Genomic DNA, 26,597 nt, shown 5'->3' on the forward strand with positions numbered 1-26,597 from the left:
ACGCCATACCGTCTGCCAGCTTCTCTGATGGAACATCCTCCTTCCTCAATGAGAGCGACGACTCTACCTCGGACGGCCGAAGTGGCCGAGCGGTTCTAGGCGCTTCAGTCTGGAACCGCGCGACCGCTACGGTCGCAGGTTCGAATCCTGCCTCGGGCATGGGTGTGTGTGATGTCCTTAGGTTAGTTAGGTTTAAGTAGTTCTAAGTTCTAGGGGACTGATGATCTCAGATGTTAAGTCCCATAGTGCTCAGAGCCATTTGAACCATTTTGACTCTACCTCGAATAGACCTCTCCCAGTGAGCCATTACGGCAGACAGCCTGATGTGTATCTCTGATTGCTGCTCTTATACTGATTCCAGGAGAGGAAGTAAACATATTTACGTCAAACGGAACGCCAGAGGCAGAGGCATGCGGCGCAGCCGTATTGGCTCGTCCCGGGCTGTTGGCCCACCAACGCCACCGCCAGCTCGCTCACTTGCGTCTCGCCTCGGCCAGCCTGGCTGGCCCGTAGCTCGCGAGCCGCGGCTAGTACAGACCCGGGCCGCATGGCTACGATCACCCCTTGAAGGATCAAAAGTTACACCTAACCCACCCAAGTCTGTAGTACAAACTAACGCAGCTACAGCTATTATGCTATAACATGTGCAGGCACACCTACAGTTGACGATTTATTCAACTATTTGACGAACAATACTTTCAAAAATACATTCATTTTAAACATAGCTACCACAAAGTATTTCACCTAGCTAGCAATAGCATGAAGCAGGAAACTATACTTTCTTGTAAGCGCTGTGCATTAGATGTAGCCTTAAGAAAACCTGTATTCAGCCACGACAACTAAGCGGAATGTAAAAGTAAACAGTTTTGGCGGCAGCTTCTCCAAATAATAGTATATACTTAGTATATAATACACGTTTTGTGCACTTATAACATGTACTCAGTGTCTCTGAAACAATACGTGCTGCACGGCGGAAATTACTTTCTGCTGAGGCACTTCATTTACATCTCAATGATACACGACTACTAGAGAACATTGCTCTTTACGGCAGTCAATCCACTTGTAAATTAACATCATGATATCGCAGATATTAGGCAACACGTTACTAGGGATGAGTAAGGCCTTAAGGTTTGCAACTAAACATGCTACTCCTAGCTACTACTGAATATGAAGTTGATTATTAACGTGTCTTCATAACCATGTGTGCGGCGTTCGACTCTCAGTCAGCATAGACGTTTTCGTCACCTTATTTCTAGTTATACGTATGCACATCTCGCTGATGGTGGACCAAAATTGGACATTTCTCGTCTGTTCCTGGTTAGACAACGACGGCAGTAGGCGCCGGGTTCGAATCCCGATCAGGCAATACAGCTTCAGCCGTCATTTAAGGTTCCAACCCCACTACTGGTGACAAACTGTGATATCTACATTCTGATTTTACGTACTTATTCAACAATCCGATTAGGTGCTGGGTTTGCATCCTTGTCCCCAGCATTACATGATGGCATTTCAATATAAACATGTGCATCCTTTATTCCTTGACAATGCAACACTATACAACGTCTTTCGAGGTTAATTACCAAGAAGGTAATTGTCATGTTAGGGTTCCTGCTTTCATACAAACATTATCGTCATTTACGTTCAAGTTGAGAATTGATAACTGATACTGGTGCAAACGTCAATATTTGACGTCTCTTTCTTCCTAGTGATCGAGTCTCGATAAGGCACAAAGCTTTGCTTGGTTAACAATGGCTTTACGCTCTGGGTTTGCATCCGGATCCAGAACGAAGATGTAGGTCATGTCATTTAAAGTACAACTTCGTGTACAAGTAACTGTTGATGAGTAATGTGAACAATGATACTACTTGTGATTCGCTGTTAATGTTGGGATTTCCGTAGAGTGGTTGCCGCCGTTAATCACGTTTTCTTTTAACTTATTAGTATTACATAAAGTTGATGCAAAACCACTCCCCGTTGAACGTTGAACGACGTTCAGCATGTGTTGGGTAAACCTTTTAGACAGCAAAGAACTTGTTTCCAACAGCCATCCAACTTTATAAATCCATATACTGTCTCGAATATTTAATTGTGCCTAAGGATTACTGAACGATTTATGTGACAAAACTAGTTGTCCCATAACATTTGAAATGTCACTTATTGTAATTAAGTTTACTTTACAAACGTTAAGGACTGTCTGATCTCTTCTGTACTATCGCGGTGTTACTTTACATCTGGATGGACTATCATAAAGACCGGTGTTCTCTAGTAGTCTGTAGCGGTACCCATTGTGTATCTTAGAACGACTGTACTGTGGAGGGTTGCGACTATGTGCAACACAGATATGCTATGTTGGTTGCATACATTCAGTTGCAGCCTACACATTGGAATTCAGGAGTGACCCACTTTTATTGCTGTCAAGTGTACATGTAGCACATTGGAACAACCGAAATGAAATGTTCGAATGTACCTAGGGACTGTATTTTAATTTTAAAAACCTACCTGTTACCAACTGTTCGTCTAAAATTGTGAGCCATATGTTTGTGACTATTACAGCGCCATCTATCACAAAGCGAAAATAGTGGTCCAACTAAAACATTCATATTGCTTTGAAAGGGTACAGTACCGCCCGACATTGAAACCAGGTACAACATTCTTGCCGGCCGAAGTGGCCGCGCGGTTCTGGCGCTGCAGTCTGGAACCGCGAGACCGCTACGGTCGCAGGTTCGAATCCTGCCTCGGGCATGGATGTGTGTGATGTCCTTAGGTTAGTTAGGTTTAACTAGTTCTAAGTTCTAGGGGACTAATGACCTCAGCAGTTGAGTCCCATAGTGCTCAGAGCCATTTGAACATTTTTACAACATTCTTCATTATTCTTGTCAGAACAACATATTTTTTGTAATAATAACTCAATTTCACTTAATACACCGAAGCCGGATACCAGCGTAGGAAAGAAGGACAATTTATTTATTTAATTGATCACTTGTGCACTCCCACAAAGTAAATCCCGACATCCAATTTGGGGAGATCTGTGAAATGAATGAATGTATGGTCGTCTGCTAACCGCAGATAGTGAATGTGCTATATATGCTCATCTTTGAGACGGTCCTTTGGTCACCTTTGGTGGAACCAAAGAGATGAAATTTACCGGAGCTTTGAGCGCCTGAAATGTGGCTGACCAATACGGTAGCAAGGTGCTCCCCCACTTCGGCAGAGGTGCGAGATGACCTGAAGAACGGCCATGTTTTCAGCATTCTGGCGCTGGATCTTGTGTTGGTAAGACCTGTCTTAGGCGTGCTGCATAAAGACAAAAGAGTGGATAGAATGGTATGCACGTGGAATACTTAAAGAGTAGTTTGGAATAACAATTTCTCTATTTCAGGAACTTTTGTGTGGAGAATTAAATGTCAGGCAGGTAATATTAAGGGGATCGTAGTGCTCTTCAGAAGTGACCAACGGTCACAATGAAACCACGTGTAGCAATAAGTTGAAATACTTCCGAGTGCTAAAGTTAAGCTGAATTTCTGGCGTGTGTACTATAAGTTGGAAATATTTAAGAAATGGCGTGTGCAGGACTTGAAATTAGAGACGAGTACTTCCACGTGGTGAGTACTGTGTGAGTCTCAATCTGTGTCTGAGACAAAGGATAAAGAGAAGTACTCGTCCATGGTATCAGCCGTGTATCCAGCAACGCCACTTGGCTTGCATTGCACAGGAAGACGTGCATATATCCTCCAGAGTTCATAGTAGGAAAGAAAAGCTACGAAGTGGGGTAGTGTCGTGTGAAACTGGGATGAATCCTAATTGAAGTGGGAAAGCTGAAAGTGATGTGATTATAACGTTGTGACTATTCCTTGTGTTGTATTCCATGTTGCCAGTGTGGTGTATTTCATGTAATTTAAGTATGTGTGGTTTGCATGGGAGAGTAGCATGATAGGTTCAGAGGTAGTGGGTTATGCATGTTCCTTTTGTACCGCTCGGTCTGGAGGAAATTTTCGTGATGATGGGTGTGAGAGTCGAAGTGTGAGATATAGCAAAAGATCCACCACCCTGTCCAGAAAGTGCACTGAAGTGTTAGGTAATTATGAGACCATAAGATAGAGAATCACCAATGTAAAGCCATGCCCACTGGGCGGAGTTTCTCATGTGAAATTGTTGTAGAAAATGTAATGGTGTGTTTAGGTTATAGAATTTATCGGAATAAAATAGATAGTGAAAAGAAAAAGATTGGTGGCCTTTTCCTTCGAATTGTATGTTGTCATGATATCCAGAATTTATAATGTGTGCGCCATTCATATTCAGTGCGATGGCCACGTGTTGATCAAAGCCGTTGGGTAAGAAAGAAAATGTGGTATTGCCTGTGCGTAGTGAACAGTCAGATTTGTGTAAATTACTAATAGTCAGAAGTTGCATAATATTCATACAGGAGAATAATTTGTAACTTAATTGTGAGTACTAGACCTCATGTTACTCGATAAATAGGAATGAATACACTCGCTTGGTAGACCACTCATCTTGCAGGCCTGACTGCTTGATGCCACAGTATGAGCAAGGCATGTGGGTGCCTCTCAGCTTTACGTACTACACGAATATGTAATACAAAAATGGGGGTTCCTATTTTTAAAAAAACGCAGTTGATATCCGTTTGACCTATGGCTGTGCCATCTAGCGGGCCAACCATAGCGCCATGTGGTTTCCCCGTTCAAGCTAGACGAGTTTCGTTCTTTGTAGTTTTTTCGTTTGACGCTTATTTCGTGAGACATTAGTCCCGGTCACGATCAATGGACCACGCTGTATATAACCGACTCAGACAGGCTGGAGTATTACTTGAATGTGAGAGGGGCGGGGCTGACCTGCGGAGACGGGCGACAGCAGCAGCAGGTGCGCCGAGGCGGCGCCCGCGCTCTGCCCGCTGACGGTGACGGCCCGCGGGTCGCCGCCGAAGGCCGGCGCGTGGCGGCGCAGCCAGCGCAGCGCCAGCACCTGGTCCTTGAGTGCGTAGTTGCCCGGCGCCGCGGCGTCGCCCGTGCTCAGGAAGCCTGCGGGCAGTAGGAGAGGAGTACTGGAGGAAGCGGCGCTGTTAGGCTGGATCGGGAGTTGTGCTCGTATAGTTCTGACGGTAGAGCTCCGGTCTGCGAAAAGCAGAGGGGGCAAGTTTGAGTCCCTGTCTGTCACACAGTTTTAATCTGCCAGGAAGTTGCACGGTTGAACGACAATTGAAGGGTTTGGCATAATAAGGAGGTAGCTCCACTTTTTTGCTCTATTGAGTTGAACATTCTATCGCATACAAAAAAAAAAAAAAAAAAAAAAAAAAAAAAAAAAAAAACCTCCGTTTGGTGCAAGCTCCACCCACTAGTTTCAGAGAAACTGCCTCGTTCTTCCCCCAAACAATAGCAGGGAGGAGATGAGAGTAATGCAAGAGTCTGTAAAAAAAGCATTTGCGTCACTGTATGGTGTGTTCAGAAAGCGAGTGGAAAACATCGCAAAGCAACTATCTTTTGACGAATCTATCACACCAAAACCAGATGGTAGGGGAAAGCATAATACAAGACCCAACAAAATTCCAAATGAAACTGTGCAAAAGGTCCATTGTCACATTGGCAGTTTCCCTAGGCGAGAATCGCATTACAGTCGACGAGACAATGGCAATAGACAACACTTGCCTGCCGACCTCACTATCAAAGCAGTGCATCGTTTGTACATGGAGAAGCACCCTGAATCTCCAGTAGAATAGGATTTTTATTTTCGGTACTTCGAGACACACTTTAACATCCGATTCGGGCACTCAAGATCGGACACGTGTCAAAAGTGTGACAACATACAAAAGGAACTCAGTGCCTCTCCTATCTCAGATGAGAGCCGTAAGGAGCTCCAGGATGCCAAGCTACTTCATCAAAGTCGGACGGATTCATTTTATCAAGATATTAAAGACAAGATGGCACTTGTACAATGTAATAATGATACCGAGATGTTGTGCTTCGACTACCAACAAAATGTGCCTCTCCCCAAAGTTCCTTTATAAACGCCAGTTGTGGGTCTATAGCTTTGCGATTCAGTCTGGTAAGACTGGAAAACATTATTTTTATCTCTATGATGAAACCATCTGAAAAAAAGACGCCCAATGAGCCAATAAGTTTTATACATCAACACATCAATCACGTTCTAACAGATGATATCAAAACACTTTACCTATTTTCCGATAACTGTGTCTCACGAAATTAAAATCATTCGTTAACGCAGTACCTGCTTTACCTTGTCCAATAGTGGCCGCTTTACGAAGATCGCTCATCGATTCCCAGAACCGGACCACAGCTTTATGCCATGCGTTCGGCTATATAGAAAAGTGTTTGAGGAAGATGGAAAGAGTTTTTCTTCCAGTGGACTATGCTCGCATTATCAGAAGAACCAGCCCAAAATTTCGTGTCACTGAAGTGGACCAGAGATTTATTTTCCACTTTGTTGACACGTTGAAGACATTTTTTCTAAAGAACCCTTAGGTATCATTATCGAACAAGAAAAGAGGAAAATATTTAATCACTAAGTACAAAATATTCCTCTATAAACAGGCATACATAGGTAAAGGGATTATTCAATGCAGTGCGACCGTAGGGATGACTTTCTTTGATAATGCGCAAATTTGCAACCAAGGACCTGCGAGTCTCATAACAATGGACCACCTTCATCAAGCTTATGATTGTCTCCTCCCGCTTAAAGGCCAAAAGTTTAAAGATGTCAAAGAGCTGGCCAGAAAGTATCTTGGGCAAAACAAAATGCGGTTTTACTACCAGTTGACGTCAGATGCTTCAAACGATCCTCAAGTGACTGAAGGACTGTATTATGCCAATACTGTTGTACTTTCTTTATTAATAAATGTTTTTTTTAAACTGAAATATGGTTAATTATGAAGAAAATGATCCTACAAAGAGTTTTTCATTCACTTTGGAGCAAAACGGAGACAGCTCCAAAATTCAAAACTCTATTGCACGTACCTGAGTGCCTGCATTTGTGTGTATTCTCGTCAGTAGTGTTAGATACCCCATAGCCTAAAACACGGCTGACAGTTTTTTCGTTTTGGTGAAAACTGAATTTTTAAAACGTTTTTTTTTAATTTGACACAAACTGGAAAAAGTGGAGCTGCCTCCCTCTTGTACCAAAACTTTCAATTCTTTCTGTGTATACTGTAAGCGAGCACGTGTGAACACAATTAGGTCGTGTTCCACTATTTGTCGGTCTTTACCCGAAACATTACAGAAAGTTTAGTTTTCTCTGCTGTGGTAGTGGTAGCACAGTGAGCATTTCTCATCTGTTTTGCTAGGGATCTTTTCTGGTTGATACGAGTGTGTCAGCGCTGGAGCGGTCTGAGCAGAACGTAATATCTCTGATAGCTTAATGTGTGATAGGTGCTTGTGAGATCGAAGAGATCCACATTACAAATGCCGAACAGAAAGAAATATGAATGACAGAACATTTATGAAGCACTCAAAGATCGGTCTGGGTACTTGAGAAAGACGATAAACTCATGAGATGCTTGCATCATGTGGGAACAGGGTGACTAAGAACAGCCATCGTATTCAAAATGGTTCAAATGGCTCTGAGCACTATGGGACTTAACTTCCGAGGTCATCAGTCCCCTAGAACTTAGAACTACTTAAACCTAACTAAGCTAAGGACATCACACACATCCATGCCCGAGGCAGGATTTCAACCTGCGACCATAGCGGTCGCGCGGTTCCAGACTGTAGCGCCTAGAACCGCTCGGCCACCCCGGGCGGCCATTGTATTCCTTTCAATTAAAAAGGATAAGCACATCTGCAAGTAAACAAGTACAAATTTGTATCAGTTACGCTGATTACAAAGAAAAACGTGCGATAGATCTGACCAATTTCGTTCCTTATGTTCGAGGTAGCTGTAATTACCTTGCTGACTTATCACCGTTACATTAGGGACTTGCGGTAGTGAATAAAAATGATTTCATCATGATCATACTATTTGCCCTCTAACGGATTTTATCAACTTGACATTATATTCCTCATGCATCCATACATACGTCTGCGGTTACCTTTGACGCTGCATCACAGACAGGAGCGCCTGCGATGGTGTACTCAACGACGAACCTGGGTGCTCGAATGGCAAAACGTCATTTTCTCGGATGAATCCAGGTTCTGTTTCTAGCATCACGATGGACGCATCCGTATTTGGCGACATCGCGGTGAACGCACATTGGAAACGTGTATTCGTCATCGTCATACTGGCGTATCACCCGGCGTGATGGTATGGGGTGCCATTGGTTACACGTCTCGGTCACCTCTTGTTCGCTTTGACGGCACTTTGAACAGTGGACGTTACATTTCAGATGTGTTACGACCCGTGGCTCTACCCATCATTCGATCCTTGCGAAACCCTACATTTCAGCAGGGTAATGCACGACCTCATGTTTTAGGTCCTGTACGGGCCTTTCTGGATACAGAAAATGTTCGACTGCTGCCCTGGCCAGCACATTCTCCAGATCTCTCACCAACTGAAAACGTCTGGTCAATAGTGGCCGAGCAACTAACTCATCACAATACGCCAGTCACCACTCTTAATGAACTGTGGTATCGTGTTGAAGCTGCATGGGCAGCTGTACCTGTACACGCCATCCAAGCTCTGTTTGACTCAATGCCCAGGCGTATCAAGGCCGTTGTTACGGCCAGAGGTGGTTGCTCTGGATACTGATTTCTAGGATCTATGGACCCAAATTGCGTGAAAATGTAATGACATGTAAGTTCTAGTATAATATATTTGTCCAATGAATACCCGTTTATCATCTGCGTTCCTTCTTGGTGCAGCAATTTGAATGGCCAGTAGTGTATTATAATAGTGGATGTACGTATGTTCCACATCTCCTGCTAAACCACTGGCTCGGTTTCAACCGACCTCGGTACACATGTGACTTACTGTCTGGAGAGAAGGGGGGGAGAAGCTAGCTCAAATCACGACGCGCAAATAAACAGCCACAAAGTGTTCGTCCAGTATTTCAGAACAAGAGTAACTTAGCGACTTGCAACCAACTTTACCCATCACGAGCTTCCAACTGAGATCCATAGAAGAATGAAAGCTGTGTACAGTGGTGACAGTATCGACACACCAGAGTGTGACACTGGGTTGTTCGTGCTTGTAATGAAGGAAACGGTGGTGCTAGTCTCAGCGACTGTGTCAGAGCTCGGAGTGGATCGCTGAAGCCAAAAATGTTCGAGGCCATGCCATCAGTAGGCGCAGTCATGCTCACAGTGTTCTGGGATGTTCCAGGTGCGATGCATTTGAAATTCGTGCCTAAAGGTACCGCGAGACTCTCAGAAAACCGATAGCACCAATTCGAAGATTTTTTTCCTCTCATGGAGCACCCTCTCCTTCAGCATGACAATGGCAGTCCACACGCGAGCGCCGAGACATCTGCAACAATTCGACGCCTTGGGTTCAATTTCATCGATTATCCTCCATACAGTCCCGACTTCGCCGCACCCGATTTTAATCTATTTCCAAAACTTTAAGAACACCACAAGCTGCGACATCGTCGCGAGTAAAACAGTGACCCGTATATAGAATAAATTTCCTTTAATTTACGTCTATGGTCACAAACTTTTGCTTCACAGATTACCGGTTTCGGTCTATAATGACTATCTTCAGATCTGCAGCAAAAATATGGGAACAACATAAATACACTCGCAGATCGTCTACAGCTTAAAAACAATAAATAGACCATAATGCAATATGCACTATGACTGATGTTTATTATTTATGTCATTATCTATAATATTGGCACTTGAGCATATGTCAATTATTGTCTCGTAACTCTTCCTCTTTTTAACAATCTGACTTTCGTCGTGTTCTATTTCATTGCTTTTTATTACTGTAATGCCTGATGATGGTCGACGTAGAGAGGATATAAAATGTAGACTGGCAATGGCAAGGAAAGCGTTTCTGAAGAAGAGAAATTTGTTAACATCGAGTATAGATTTAAGTGTCAGGATGTCGTTTCTGAAAGTATTTGTATGGAGTGTAGCCATGTATGGAAGTGAAACATGGACGATAAATAGTTTGGACAAGAAGAGAATAGCAGCTTTCGAAATGTGGTGCTACAGAAGAATGCTGAAGATTAGATGGGTAGATCACATAACTAATGAGGAAGTATTGAATAGAATTGGGGAGAAGAGGAGTTTGTGGCACAACTTGACAAGAAGAAGGGACCGGTTGGTAGGACATGTTCTGAGGCATCAAGGGATCACAAATTTAGCATTTGAAGGCAGTGTGGAGGGTAAAAATCGTAGAGGGAGAACAAGAGATGAATATACTAAGCAGATTCAGAAGGATGTAGGTTGCAGTAAGTACTGGGAGATGAAGAAGCTTGGACAGGATAGAGTAGCATGGAGAGCTGCATCAAACCAGTCTCAGGACTGAAGACCACAACAACAACAAATGCCTTTTATACCTTATAAGCTCATTACAGACTCCAAAGATTGTATCCGCTCCCTTGCTGTTCAATTGATCACTGAAAACTAGTGTATGCCTACTGTAGCGACATCTGGTGAACTTGCAACACAAACCTCTTGTGGCTATTGTAGGGCAGCTTGTTTTGAACAGTAGTGCTACTGACAACATGACTCGTGTATATGCTGTTAGTTATATATATTTGACGATGCTAGTGCTGATTTTGTATTTAACATTTGACGATGCCACTACGCCTGCAGTACATTAGGACACTGTTTTTATAAAACACAGGTATGCTTCTTCATACATAAAGCGCACAATTGCATATATATGTCAGTAGTACTTTTCATTATGGTCTATTTATCGTTTTTAAGCTGTAGACAATGAGTGTATTTACGTTGTTTCCATATTTTTGCTGCAGATCTGAAAATGGTCATTATAGACCGAAACCGGTAATCTGTGAACAAAAAGTTTGTGACCATAGACGTAAATTAAAGGAAATTTATTAAAGAACATCTTCAAGAACTTCACGTTGATAGCGATGATGTTGTGCAAACAGAGGTGAGGTTGTAGTTCCGTCTACAATGTCAAGCATTCTACAGTGATGTTTGGTTTGTGGGGCGCTCAACTCTGCGGTCATCAGCGCCCAGACAGAGTCACAATTTTTACACAGTCCAATTTATTTCATAGCCACTGTCACGAATGATGATGATGAAATGATGGGGACAACACAAACACCCAGTCTCCAGGCAGAGAAAATCCCGAACCCGGCCAGGAATCGAACCCGGGACCCCGTGATCCAGAGGCAGCAACGCTAGCCGCTAGACCCCGGGCTTCAGACACATACTACAGTGACGCTATCAACAAAATCTTCTCTAGTTGGGAGAAAAGTGTTCGTCGCCAAGACGACTACGATGAGAATTAAATGTGTAGACGCGAAGAACAAAGATGTAGAATGTTTATAAAATTCGTTTCATTCAAAAAGATTTAAGAGTTTTCACTCAAAAATCAGGAGGCACTACTTTTTAGGACGCCCTCGTATATTCAGAACGAGCAAATGTATCGATATGTTTAACAATTCATGGTGAATCCTTCAGCTGTTCACCTTGAACATCCCAGAATACTGTGAGCATGACTGTGTGTGCTAATGGCACGGTCTTGGACATTTTTGGCGTCAGTGATCCAGTCCGAGCTGTCACACACTCGCTGAGACTAGCACCACCGTTTCCTTCATTACAAGCACGAACAACCCAGTGTCGTACTCTTGCTGTATCGATACTGTCACCACTGTATACAGGTTTCATCCTTCTATGGATTTCAACTGGAAGCACGTGACGTGTCCACCACGAATTTTAACAACTATTTGGAGGCTGAATATCCCCACCTGCAAACATACATAAATATCGATATCTGGCTTACACTAATCGAGAAATGCCTAATGCAGTAGCAGCTCTTTTGTAACCGCGATGTTCTGAGCTTTTGTTAAGATAATCTTTATCCCCGTACCTGACAGCCCGAAATTCACTGTTACGTCCTTTTCTACTGTAACACGCTTGAAAGGTCAATACACTTTGAAATAATTTCAATTTTGGAACAAATCTATTTAAGGAAATTAAACGAATGAATATTTACAAAGTACATCAACTTTTTTGAATATTGCCCTCTCTTTGTACAATATCCTTCAGCTCGTTTTAAATAAAGACTCGTTCCTTCCACATCATTACGGTTCCTTGTATAAGTGATACATGGAACAAGAAAGTAACAAACTAACTAGAATACATGATCTGCGCTACCATATTCCGTCGGTGCCTAACAAGTCCACAACTGCAATCTGAGAGCAGTGTCGGCATTTCATTTTTTCCAGCTGTTGAGTGAGGTAGCTCTAGTGTTACTATTAGGCAAGACTTACCTGATGTCGGTAAGTGGGAGAGTACTTCGCAGTTCTTCCAGTTTTCAACACTCCTTCCTCCACCTGCTGCCTCCAAGGCCATGGTCACTTGATATCTGCCCTCAGTGTCATGTTATTCACATTTGGTTGGCTGACGAACATGTAGAGGTGTACTAGTATGCGCTATGCCGCTAATATCAACATATATATTTAACACTTATATAAATTGAACATGATGGAAAGTATCTGGAATTATTAGAGGAATTATAGATTACGCTCCGTAAGAGGAAGTTTGATGACTTCCTAAATGAATAAATGATGAACTACGGCAATATATTTCTTAACAGAGAAATAGACGTCCCACACACACACACACACACACAGCGCAGCGACCCTGAAAATAGCAGTAAAAAACGAAATGTAAATAAAATAAAAACATTACAGCCGTGGAACTTCTATTTCTAAAACAAAGAAATAACAGGTATGCTATACGTACTAGTCCGATCTTTGATTGGAGGTGACATATCTTTGGACAAAGCGTTCCAGACTAAACAAGGATATTATTCACTCATGTCACGCTGTGAGAAGACAGGGCTCGAATATCAAGTATACTGTTTATAATTACTCTAGACTCGACACTTGTGCAGGAGCAGATGGAGGCGCGTAGCAGAGTTGCCACCGGTCATCTTACACAGCACTGGACTTGCCCAAATTGACAAACTGTTCAGTGTACGAAGACGGAAATAGCATCAGTTTGTTCGAGAAGGGTTGCACTGTGTTTTAAAATGGTATATTAAAAAATTTACGAAAATTTATTTCCTGATGATGTTACCATTTTTCGACACACGAGAAACTTCCTTTTTTTCCTGAAGTTAGATGACCCCATTATGCTATCCTAAAAATAAACCAAATTTTCATCTGCTCCAAAATGGAATTTGGTCAGATATCTCTAACACGAGATGATATGAGCTGTTACACACAAAGCTCGACCCTCGCATGAAGAGCTAATCTATCGGCCGCTTGTAGTCCAGTCATTTAAGAGGAAATATGGGGAAAAATTCGTGTAGTCGCAAATTTTGGTATAGTGTTAACGGGAAGGCCCATAAGCAACTTTATTGAGTGAGTACTTATTTACAGTTGTTAAGTGAGCTTTTATGTAAAATACCTTACTATGAGCAATGGCTGAAAAGTGTAAGTGTGATGTTGTTAGTGACCTATGTAGTGTTGGAGGGAAAGGGATTGCATTGATAAATGTGGTACCTTCCTGCTGTTCATCATTGATAGCTTATTGTAAAGCCATTAAACTGTATTGGAGTCACTTTATGGTGAATTAATGAATGACCAGAACGTTACTGCACTTTTCTTACCATTAGCTGTGTTACTGGTAGACTGCATATATCCCTTCCGTTCAGGAACTGTTGGCAATTGTGCAATGGGCTGGACTGAGTGGAGCCACTCACCATACATCCACAGTTTATCTTGCAGGGTGATTGAAAATATGTCCGATGGACTGGTACTTAACATGTTTAGGTCTAGAGCAGCAATATGCTGTAATGCATTGCTTGACTTACGTTATAATATCTGAAGTTCCGCATCACCTACACTATGTGATCAAAAGTATCCGTACACCTCCAAAAACAAACGTTTTTCATATTAGGTGCATTGTGCTGCCACCTACTGCCAGGTACTTTATTATCAGCCCCCTAACTAGTCATTAGCCATCGTGAGAGAGCAGAATGGGGCGCTCTGCAGAACTCACTGACTTCGAACGTGGTCACGTGATTGGGTTTCACTTGAGTCATACTTCTGTAAGCGAGATTTTCACACTGCTAAAGATCCCTAGGTCCACTGTTCCCGATGTGATAAAAAAGTGGAAACGTGAAGGGACACGTACAGCACAAAAGCGTACAGGTCGACCTTGTCGGCTGACTGACAGAGACCGCCGACAGTTGAAGAGGGTCGTAATGTGTAATAGGCAGACTTCTATCCAGGACGTCACACAGGAATTCCAAACTGCATCACGATCCACTGCAAGTACTATGACAGTGAGAAGGGAGGTGAGAAAATTTGGATTTCATGGTTGAGCGGCTGCTCGTAAGCCACACATCACGCCGGTAAATGCCAAACGGCGCCTCGCTTGGTGTAAGGAGCGTAAACATTGGACGTTTGAACAACTGAAAAACGTTGTGTGGAGTGACGAATCACGGTGCACAATGTGGCGATCCGATGGCAGGGTGTGGGTATGGTGAATGCCTCGTGAACGTCATCTGCCAGCGTATGTAGTGCCAACAGTAAAATTCGGAGGCGTTAGTGTTATGGTGTGGTCGTGTTTATCATGGAGGGGACTTGCACCCCTTGTTGTTTTGCGTGGCACTATCAGAGCACAGGCCTACATTGATGTCTTAAGCACCTTCTTGCATCCCACTGTTGAAGAGCAATTCTGGGATGGCGATTGCATCTTTCAACACGATCGAGCACCTCTGTGGCGGAGTGGTTACACGACAACAACATCCCTGTAATGGACTGGCCTGCACAGAGTCCTTACCTGAATCCTATAGAACACCTTTGGGTTGTTTTGGAACTCCGACTTCGTGTCAGGCCTCACCGACCGACATCGATACCTCTCTTCAGGGCTCCACTCCATGAAGAATGGGCTGCCATTCCCCAAGAAACCTTCCAGCACCTGACTGAACATATGCCTGCGAGAGTGGAAGCTGTCATAAAGACTAAGGGTGGGCCAACACCATATTGAATTCCAGCATTACCGATGGAGATCGCCACGAAGTTCTAAGTCATATTCAGCCAGGTGTCAGGATAATTTTGATCACATAGTGTAGGTCACTTACTTCTATTGCAGAGGGAGCCGTTTTAAGCCTCTGGGCCTCACTTGATGTTGGGAGAGCTGAACCCGTGTTGATGCATTTTATACCTCTCCTGTTGTGACAGTGGAGACAATGAAGCCGACACTGTCGAATACATATCAATAGCATGGTATACTTGGGACAGGCTCTTAAGTGTAACGGACAGTTGAAAACTCCAACTGTTGAGCTCTTTTTTACATAATAGTGCACTTAACAACTGCAAATGAGTACTAACTTAGGTCAGTGAAGTTACTTTTCCTACTTACATAAGAGAACTGGACAAAAAATGCTGGTGAAGTATAATCTGTCTGCATACTGAAAATCGAGCAGCGCTTGTGGTGAGAAGTTGTCTTTCCTGGAAGAACATGACAGCTTTCGTACAGGATGACACAGCATCAATTTCCCCTCTAGCAGTGCAGAATAGTGTGCAGAGATTTACATAGATTCCGCCCATATGCATTGCTTGCATTAGTCTTATTACTAACACATTCCTGCATTTCATGTAGTTGTAACGCACTCTGCGAAAAATAAACACAGCTGGGAATGTCTGTGCACTGTCTTATCAGTGATTCAAAAGGTAAGCTGTGGAAGGCTAGGCATAAATTTGTGAAACACCCTTCAGTTACACCTTGTGAGGTAGTGGGGCAGAATGAATAGTAACGCTCCTGCTTGCTCTTCAGTTTACAGCCCTATGAAGAAGGGAAGTGCATGACCACAATCCTGCGATCCACCTTCCCTCACGTTTCTACGTTCCACACACTCCCCTCCACCTTGTTACATCCCAGAACGCAGTTTATCCATTAATACGGTTCTACTGCACTTACAGTGAGCTATATAGGCACCCTCCACTACTCACCTTCCGCCATAGCTCAGCTCAGAGAGAGCAAGGTTCTGATATTGCGACCTGGTACAACACAGTTACAATCTGCCCACAAATTTAAAAACAGTGTCCACTCCGCTGTAAAATGTGTAATTCTATCTGTAATTCGACTGTTTGAAGTTATCAGAAACAGGAACAGCGGTGGAGGAAGTACACTACTGGCCATTAAAATTGCAACACCACGAAGATGGCGTGCTACAGACGTGAAATTTAACCGACAGGAAGAAGATGCTGTGATATGCAAATGATTAGCTTTTCAGAGCATTCACACAAGGTTGGCGCCGGTGGCGACACCTACAACGTGCTGACATGAGGAAAATTTCCAACCGATTTCTCATACAGAAACAAGTAACTGAAATAAGAAGAATGTGGTGAACGTTTTAAATTAGAACTGAACTGAATATACACTGTGAGATCAAAAGTATCCGGACACCTGGCTGAGTATGACTCACAAGTTCGTGGTGCCCTCTGTCGGTAATGCTGCAATTCAACATGGTGTTGGCCCACCCTTAGCCTTGATGACAGCTTCCACTTTCGCAGGCATACGTTCAATCAGGTGCTGGAAGGTTTCTTGGGGAATGGCAGCCCACTCTTCTCGGAGTGCTGCACTGAAGCTCGGTATCGATATTGGTCGGTGAGGCCTGACACGAAGTCGGCGTCCCAAAACATCCCAAAGGTGTCCTATAGGATTCAGGTCAGGACTCTGTACAGGCCAGTCCATTACAGGGATGTCATTGTCGTGTAACCACTCCGCCACAGGTTGTGCATTATGAACAGGTGCTCGGTCGTGTTGAAAGATGCAATCGCCATCCTCGAATTGCTGTTCAACAGTGGGAAGCAAGAAGGTGCTTAAAATATCAATGTAAGGCTGTGCTGTGATAGTGCCACGCAAAACAAGGGGTGCAAGCACCCTTCATGAAAAACACGACCACACCATAACACCACCTCCTCCTAATTTTACTTTTTGCAGTACACACACTGGCAGATGACGTTCACTGGGCATTCGCCATACCCACATCCTGCCATCGGATTGACACGTTGTGCACCGTGATTCGTTACTCCACACAACGTTTTTCCACCGTTCAATCGTCTTATGTTTAGGGACCTTACACCAAGCGAGGTATCGTTTGGCATTTACCGGTGTGATGTGTGGCTTACGAGCAGCCACTCGACTATGAAATCGAAGTTTTCTCACCTCCCTCCTCACTGTCATAGTGCTTGCAGTGGATCCTGATGCAGTTTGGGATTCCTGTGCGATGGTCTGGATATATGTCTGCCTATTGCACATTACGACCCTCTTCAACTGTCGGCAGTCTCTGTCAGTCAACAGACGAGGTCAGCCTGTACGCTTTTATGCTGTACATTTCTCTTCATGCTTTCAGTTAACTATCACATCGGAAACGGTGGACCTTGGGGTGTTTATGAGTGTGGAAACCCCGCGTACAGATGTATGACGCTAGTGACACCCAATCACCTGATCACGTTCAAAATCCGTGAGTTCTACGGAGCGCCCCATTCTGCTCACTCACTGTGTCTATTGGCTACTGAGGTGGCTGATATGGGGTACCTGGCTATAGGTGGCAGCGCAATGCACATAATATGAAAAACATTTGTTTTGTAGACGTCCGGATACTTTTGATCACATAGCGTATATATAAGTGAAACCAAATTTGGCATCAATTACTTATTTTGTTTAACTGCAAGAAAATGGACTAATAAAGGTGTGCGACTATTTCCTGGTGCGAATGAATTTTTCCTCGAATTTAGAAATTAGGCTATACTGATGGGAGATATGTCGATGCATCAGACTAGGTCATCCGGATAAACATGGTGTTATTTAGTTTCTGTTCTAATTGAAATTTTTGAGAATGAGGAATTACTCTCATATTTTTCAGCATCCAGTTATGTTAAGGTAAGTAAAAACTTAAGGTAAGTAAAGACTTATTAAGTAACTGTTACATATGCTTTGGAAAACAATTCCATATTTTAATTTTTCCTCTTTTTCGTTTTTTCTCCTCATTTGCCCATGTTTCCGCTGTTCGCTGTTTGATTTGGTTTTTACGCCCTTTGCTCCCCCCCCCCCCCCCCCCACCCGCCTTTTCCCGTAAACAGGCTCTTGAGCTGAACAGGCTGCATTAGGTTTCGACGCGTGGCACGAGTGACAAGTAGGGTCGTTGCTACGCGCCCTCCCAATATTGCCCAGCGGCAGGAATGGTCCTGGTGACAGGTAGGTATGACTCACCGAGCGGCCCCAGGCGGTAGTTGAGAGTGACGACTACGATGTCGCGGTCCATGAGCAGCTGCGGCCCCACGAGCTGTGGGCTGGAGGATCCCGAGAACCAGCCGCCGCCGTGGATGTACACCAGCACGGGCAGCAGCGGCTGCACCTGCTGACAAACACACGACACCCGTCGTAAGTAAACACATGACACACGTCACGTTTTCATTCCTGGTGGTCTGCCTGCTTAGCTGGGTGGTAACGTGCTCGCCTCCCACGCAAGCGGGAGTGGGTTCGATTCCCGACCGGGTTGAAGATTTTCTCCGCTCGGGGACTGGGTTCAAAATGGTTCAAATGGCTCTGAGCACTATGGGACTTAACTTCTGAGGTCATCAGTCCCCTAGGACTTAGAACTACTTAAACCTAACTAACATAGGGACATCACACACATCCATGCCCGAGGCAGGATTCGAAACTGCGACCGCAGCGGTCGCGCGGTTCCAGACTGTAGCGCCTAGAACCGCTCAGCCACTCCGGCCGGCTCGGGGACTGGGTGTTGCGTTGTCCTCATCATCATTTCATCCTCATCACCGGCGTGCAAGTCTCCCTATGTGGCGTCAAATGAAATAAGACTTGCACTTGGCGGCCGAACTTCCCGAATAGGGGCCTCCCGTCAAAGATGCCCTGTGATCATTCCATTCCTGATGCCTGCGTTGTAACGTATCGTTTCCTGACCACACCTGAGTGCTTCTCGTGGGCCTATTGCGTAAGTTCGTTCCTAGATATCTGGCAGAAGTAGGCTTACGCCAGCCTAGAGACGATCGGCCGGTCTTTCTCTAACCATCCTAAACGGCTTGTGGTAGAGGCCTACACGGCTAGTACATCTACATCTACATCAATACTCCGCAAGCCACGTGACGGTGTGTGGCGGAGGGTACCTTGAGTACCTCTATCGGTTCTCCCTTCTATTCCAGTCTCGTATTGTTCGTGGAAAGAAAGATTGCCGGTATGCCTCTGTGTGGGCTCTAATCTCTCTGATTTTATCATCATGGTCTCTTCTCGAGATATACGTAGGAGGGAGAAATATACTGCTTGACTCATCGGTGAAGGTTTGTTCTCGAAACTTCAACAAAAGCCCGTACCGAGCTACTGAGCGTCTCTCTTGCAGAGTCTTCCACTGGAATTTATCTATCATCTCCGCAACGCTTCGCGATTACTAAATGATCCTGTAACGAAGCCCGCTGCTCTCCGTTGGATCTTCTCTATCTCTTCTATCAACCCTATCTGGTTCAGATCCCACACCGGTGAGCAATAGTCAAGCAGTGGGCGGACAAGTGTACTGTAACCTACTTCCTTTGTTTTCGGACTGCATTTCCTTAGAATTCTTCCAATGAATCTCAGTCTGGCATCTTCTTTACCGACGATTACCTTTATACGGTCAATCAATTTTAAATCACTCCTAATGCCTACTCCCAGATAATTTATGGAATTAACTGCTTCCATTTGCTGACCTGTTATATTGTAGGTCAATGATAAAGGATCTTTCTTCCTATGTATTCGCAGCACATTACACTTGTCTACACTGAGATTCAATTGCCATTCCCTGCACCATGCGTCAATTCGTTGCAGATCCTCCTGCGTTTCAGTACAGTTTTCCATTGTTATAACCTCTCGATATACTACAGCATCATTCGCAAAAAGCCTCAGTGAACTTCCGATGTTATCCACAAGGTCATTTACATATGCCGGCCGCGGTGGTCTCGCGGTTCTAGGCGCGCAGTCGGGATCCGCGCGACTGCTACGGTCGCAGGTTCGAATCCTGCCTCGGGCATGGATGTGTGTGATGTCCTTAGGTTAGTTAGGTTTAAGTAGTTCTGAGTTCTAGGGGACTGATGACCACAGCTGTTAAGTCCCATAGTGCTCAGAGCCATTTGAACCATTTTTTTTCATTTACATATATTGTGAATAGCAACGGTCCTACGACACTCCCCTGCGGCACACCTGAAATCACTCTTACTTCGGAAGACTTCGCTTCCAAACGTGAGATGCCTGGAATGGTTTTCGTGTTTTTTCTTCTCAACCTCTACCACTGTTCTTCCTCCAATATCCGGGGCTGCTAGGCCAATAAGATGGTATGTTTCATCAATTGGAGTTGGTCTAGGCAACCGGTTATAATGCAGCCTGTCTCGTTAACAGCGGTGTCACCGTGCCTGGTGGGTGCGAAGTTCTGCCAGACTAGCGACGCATATTCTGTCCTGGAGAAACGTAGAGCTAGAGCAGACTTACATAAAACATTTGTTTGACTCCCCCATGTGCTGTCAGTGAGCTTGCGTATGATATTATTTCGAGTACAGCCTTTGAGCTTCATGTTCTCGTAGGTCTTTGAAACTAAGTGTGCGGTCGAGCTTAACTCTGACGTAAGTGAGGGCGTCCAAGTGTTGTAGTTGCTTTCCCCTCCAAGTTACTTCCAGGTTTTTCCTAGCTTGTCTATTTCTCAAGTGAAATGCACATATCTGCGTTTTGGGTGAGTTAGGCTTTAGGTGGTTACTGTCATAGTAATTTCTGAGTATATTTCTCATGGAGAACAGCGGCTTTTTAGTACTTTAAAATGAACATAAGCAGTCTGGATCGCACGAAACCTTTATTTTTGTGGTTACTGAGCTGAGCAGTTGACGTTCGTGCAGTTGTAACATCTGCTCCTTTCACCGCCACCGCCTTCATCATGGCATGAGGTCTGAAGGTGGTCAAAAACTGACCAAAACTGGTATCCACAAAATAAAGGTTTTCTGAGGTCGAGACTGTTTGTGTTCGTTTTATTATCATAGTATTCCGCCAGATATTCAAGAGTTGCAGTCACTTTCACTTCGACCTCCTTCTACAAAAAAGGACAACGACACTCCTCAAATGACTGACCTGTCCAGAGCCCGACCTGAACCCAGTGGAGGACAAAGCCGTCTTCACTCCTGGTTTAGGGTCTAGAGAAAGAATGGTCTCCCACTGCTACACAGACATTCAGACATCTCATTGTGTTTGCAGCAGAGTTCTATCCATTGTAAAGGCGAAGAGGGGATTCGCCCACTACAAGGTGACTGGATACTTTAGGTCAGATAGTTTATTAAGCTCAAAAGAGTTTGCAAGTGAATTCCTTTGAGTGGGCATAGAAATCTGCTAGAGTCATTTTCAGTTACCTACACAAGTTTTACAGTTCTGTGAGCATGGACGTGGTCAGGAGACAGGAGCCTGCACATCCAGTAACTGGCTGCAAGAGAACTTGGTCACATCTAGCTAATGCAAATGAACTATATTTGTTTCCTTGGAAATTTAAAATACTGATGTTATGTGCGTCCTTTACCTATTAAATTATATCTCTGTTTCTGTTTTATTTTTGTGGAGACTGTTAACGAAAGTTTCTGGGATTCGATGTACGAAGTCTGAGGTGTGTACAAATCCCATTCGACTAGACAGATCTCGCATCCTTCTCGACATTAGTTAGGCAGCTACAAAATTTAAATTATCGGCTTTGTAATATTGAAGAGTTTTACCTAGTCTCGCGGATCAAAGCAAAGCTAGCGACACTTACTTAGACTTATTAGCTAGTGTAGCAGTGTAGGAGACTAATCTGCATCCGCCAATAGATCTGCGGAGAAATACGTCACGTAATTTGTCTCGCGCGCTTCGCACCACAAAGAGTGCTCCGATTCTGGCCGTGGCCTTTACAGGCACCTAGTGTGACTCCACGGCAGCTACAAGCACACACGCACAGGTGAAAGAAACATGTCAGTCTTTCCAAAAATGAACTTGCAGAAAATCTCACACTCTTCAGTACAATGGTTAACAAAGTACAAGTAATATTTTTTTATGTAAGTACTATATCTACTTACTTACTTTATATCTGGCTACTGAAGAACTGTGTTCGAAGATTAACGCATGTGCACTACGTTCCTTAATTTGTTGACTAGCCACAGACACCACAAAGGAAGCACTCGTCCGTGTTTGCGTTTGTTCGCTCTTATTAAAAATTCTCATTTAATTGAAAATGCGGCCGACTGCGAAACACCTGCGGTGATTCTTTTTCGTTGTGTTATAAGACAAAACAGCAATGTAGAGTCTTAGGCAGACTAACAAAATTTATGAAGAAATTACTACGAGCCATGGAACGGTATGAAAATGGGCTACATCGTTTAAACATTCACGATGAAGATCAGAATGTTTGACCATCTATTATCTAATGAGTTTCATCAAGTTTAGAAAATGTGTTCATGAAATTCTTGCGGAATGGTTAAACTACTAGAAGTTGTTTTGACATAGGATACAAGAAATGTACATCTACATTTACACCCATACTCCGCAAGCCACCTGACGGTGTGTGGCGCAGGGTACCTTGAGTACCTCTATCGGCTCTCCCGCCGGCCGGTGTGGCTCTGCGGTTCTAGGCGCTTCAGTCTGGAACCGCGTGACCGCTACGGTCGCAGGTTCGAATTCTGCCTCTGGCGTGGATGTGTGTGATGTCCTTAGGTTAGTTAGGTTTGAGTAGTTCTAAGTTCTAGGGGACTGATGACCACAGATGTTAAGTCCCATAATGCTCAGAGCCATTTTTTTCGGTTCTCCCTTATATTCCAGTCTCGTATTGTTCGTGGAAAGAAAGATTGTCGGTATGCCTCTGTGTGGGCTCTAATCTCTCTGATTTTATCCTCATGGTCTCTTCTCGAGAGATACGTAACAGGGAGCAATATACTGCTTGCCTCCTCGGTGAAGGTATGTTCTCGAAACTTCAACAGAAGCCCGTACCGAGCTACAGAGCGTCTCTGTTGCAAACTGACTGAGGTGCACAAAACCGCTCAAGTAGCCAATGCGTTGCATTTCCTTGAGCGTTGTGTGACGTAGCAAGCTCTTCTGAACGCCAGTGACAAGGGACTGGCCGATAGAGATCAGAAATGAGGTCTTTGCATTCGCTTTAAACTCGCTAGAGGGTCCTACGACGTAATCTCTGAACTCACTGCCTCCGAACACTCAGAGGCTCGAATCGGCAGTCTCTAGGAGAGAAGGACTATATGGGTGTAGAAAACTGAGTGAGTTCGTAAGTTCGCACCCTCCACAGTCTCACAACACTCAGATTCGTTAGGAACCATTGAGGGGTGGAGAGTCGGCCATTTTGCCCTGTCAGTGCTGCACATCAGTAGCAAGATGGAGGAAACTTTCACGTTACGTCATGACTTTAAGCTCTTTCACGCTTAAATAACAGGAAATGAGTCGACCAGAAAGAAGTAACCGCAGCCCCACCGTTCTCAGACATGTCGTAGCTGCGGAACTGCAGCAGGAAGGAAGGAAACCAGTATGGCACTGTTGTAACAGTGGCGCCTTGATTTCTAATGTATGCAGCCCTCAACACTGCATTCGTACTCGCCCAATTTCTGACTCTAGTGTCCTGCTCAGTGGAAGGCTGTTCTGACATGCTTTCGAACAGGTGAGCCACTGACCAGAAAAGGGCCGTGGCAGGCCGCTTGTAGCTGTGAGGTGAGATGAGTCATCCTACATTGGGCAAGTCGACTGCTCTCAAAATGGCTTGGCCTGTACCTGTGCAGATGGCGTGGCAGGGGAGAGGACACCACTAGTGGTAGCGACTCCACTGCACCCTAGGAGAGGTGGAATTTGGTGGCAAAAGCTTACATATACAGGGTCTTTAAAAGACTATGCAGTATTTCAGGGAATGATATTGTGCATCAAAAAAAGACAAAAATGTCTTATGACCATGGGTCCTACAAAGCATATGTTCATAGCAATGCATTACTTGTCCCACTACAGACGACTACCCAATAATTAACATTAATTACAACTGCTGGGATGGAATACTGTGAAATAGAAAGGCATCACAAACATGTGGTTGCAGATGTGAGCACCTTTGTTGCCTTGGTGCTCCGTATCATAACAGGCTCAACAGTGTGCTGGGAAACTGTTGTGCAATATCGATGTAAGCGTTAGTTGCCCCATTGATCTGCAGTCAGTTGTTTCGTTTACACTGTATGATTGTACTATAGTCTTGTTATATCTGCTAATTTTCACAGACATTTCTCCTAAGTCCATACCATGATGTTTGGCCTACTTAAAGATCACGTTTAAAGTATATGTTATTGTGATGTTTGTGGTGTAGTACAACTTGATTTCTCTCTTACAAATACTCTGACACAACCTAGCAATCGAGGCCTTTTATTCCACAAGGGAAATAGCGGACATTATTTGTACTGGCGTAAGCTATCGACATCATACCGGTCGGCAAAGATGAAGTGCAAAGAACGATTAGTAGGCGCTGGATCAAGTTCCCCTATCACAAGAGCAGCCAGAGACACACGCCAAAGCAACACACCACCAATGCCCTCACGACAGCATGTATTTAGGCCGCCACGGCTCACTAGCTGGTTCCTCCCCCCTTTTCCCCATTATAGGTCCAGGTCCCCCCCTCCCCTCCTTCTGCTGTCCTGTCACCTGTATAGTGCTGTTGTGAGTGTTCAGTGTTGTGCGTCCCCTGCCAGTGTTGTGACAGCTGCCATAGTGTCGCTAGTTGCGTTTTTTTTATCTCGTGCGAACAGAAACCATACTGACGCCGTGTTTTTTAATTGTGCTTGCCTACTTCTTCATCCGCATCGTCACTGCAGTGTTTTTGTATTTTTTATTCCACAACTTACCGCCATTTTACAGTTTTTTACAATGTCACCGTTTTATCGCCTGTTTTTCTTGTTTGTTTCTATTCTCATTATGTTTTTTAACTTTTCTGTAGGCTGTAGAGCAGCTGCTGCCAGCCCGCCCACCCCCCTCTCTGGGGGAGGGGGGGAGGGAGGAATTGAAATCCAACAAAGAAAAAAAAACTACACTACTGGCCATTAAAATTGCTACACCACGAAGATGCAGTGCTACAGATGCGAAATTTAACCGACAGGAAGAACATGCTGTGATATGCAAATGATTAGCTTTTCAGAGCATTCACACAAGGTTGGCGCCGGTGGCGACACCTACAACGTGCTGACATGAGGAAAGTTTCCAACCGATTTCTCATACACAAACAGCAGTTGACCGGCATTGCCTGGTGAAACGTTGTTGTGATGCCTCATCTAAGGAGGAGAAATGCGTAACATCACGTTTCCGACTTTGATAAACGTCTGATTGCAGCCTATCGCGATTGCGGTTTATCGTATCGCGACATTGCTGTTCGTGTTGGTCGAGATCCAATGCCTGTTAGCAGAGTATGGAATCGGTGGGTTCAGGAGGATAATACGGAACGCCGTGCTGGATCCCAACGGCCTCGTATCACTAGCAGTCGAGATGACAGGCATCTTATCCGCATGGCTGTAAAGGATCGTGCAGCCACGTCTCGATCCCTGAGTCAACAGATGGGGACGTTTGCAAGACAACAACCATCTGCACGAACAGTTCGACGACGTTTGCAGCAGCATGGACTATCGCCTCGGATACCATGGCTGCGGTTACCCTTGACGCTGCATCACAGACAGGAGCGCCTGCGATGGTGTACTCAACGACGAACCTGGGTGCACGAATGGCAAAACGTCATTTTCTCGGATGAATCCAGGTTCTATTTCTAGCATCATGATGGTCGCATCCGTGTTTGGAGACATCGCGGTGAACGCACATTGGAAGCATGTATTCGTCATCGCCATACTGGCGTTTCACGCGGTGTGATGGTATGGGGTGCCATTGGTTACACGTCTCGGTCACCTCTTGTTCGCATTGACGGCACTTTGAACAGTGGATGTTACATTTCAAATGTGTTACGACCCGTGGCTCTACCCTTCATTCGATGCCTGCGAAACCCTATACTTCAGTAGGATAATGCACGACCGCATGTTGCAGGTCCTGTACGGGCCTTTCTGGATACCGAAAACGTTCGACTGCTGCCCTGGCCAGCACATTCTCCAGATCTCTCACCAATTGAAAACGTCTGGTCAATGGTAGCCGAGCAACTGGCTCGTCACAATACGCCAGTCACCACTCTTGATGAACTGAGGTACCGTGTTGAAGCTGCATGGGCAGCTGTACCTGTACACGCCATCCAAGCTCTGTTTGACTCAATGCCCAGGTGCATCAAGGCCGTTATTACGGCCATAGGTGATTGTTCTGGATACTGATTTCTCAGGATCTATGCACCCAAATTGCGTGAAAATGTAATGACATGTCAGTTCTAGTATAATGTATTTGTCCAATGAATATCCGTTTATCATCTGCATTTTTTCATTTGTGTAGCAATTTTAATGACCAGTAGTGTAGTTGGCCTTACTC

General features: G+C 44.5%; 1 protein-coding gene across 2 annotated transcripts in view; it reads right to left on the bottom strand.

The window, feature by feature from the left end:
* The window catches only part of LOC126481677 (juvenile hormone esterase-like), a 499,150-nt gene that overhangs the window by 293,008 nt on the left and 179,545 nt on the right, over window positions 1-26,597 (bottom strand). Inside the window, exons 4-5 of one of the 2 annotated variants that reach the window (XM_050105611.1) lie at window positions 18,336-18,480; window positions 4,851-5,036 (exon numbers count right to left, since the gene is read on the bottom strand). In XM_050105611.1, the coding sequence (XP_049961568.1) occupies window positions 4,851-5,036; window positions 18,336-18,480 (331 nt within the window). Of the gene's footprint in view, window positions 1-4,850; window positions 5,037-18,335; window positions 18,484-26,597 lie in introns of both variants that reach the window. The other variant, XM_050105610.1, reaches the window with a different exon arrangement.

The sequence above is a fragment of the Schistocerca serialis genome, chromosome 5 (assembly GCF_023864345.2).
Source record: "Schistocerca serialis cubense isolate TAMUIC-IGC-003099 chromosome 5, iqSchSeri2.2, whole genome shotgun sequence".
In the NCBI taxonomy this organism is placed as follows: domain Eukaryota; kingdom Metazoa; phylum Arthropoda; class Insecta; order Orthoptera; family Acrididae; genus Schistocerca; species Schistocerca serialis.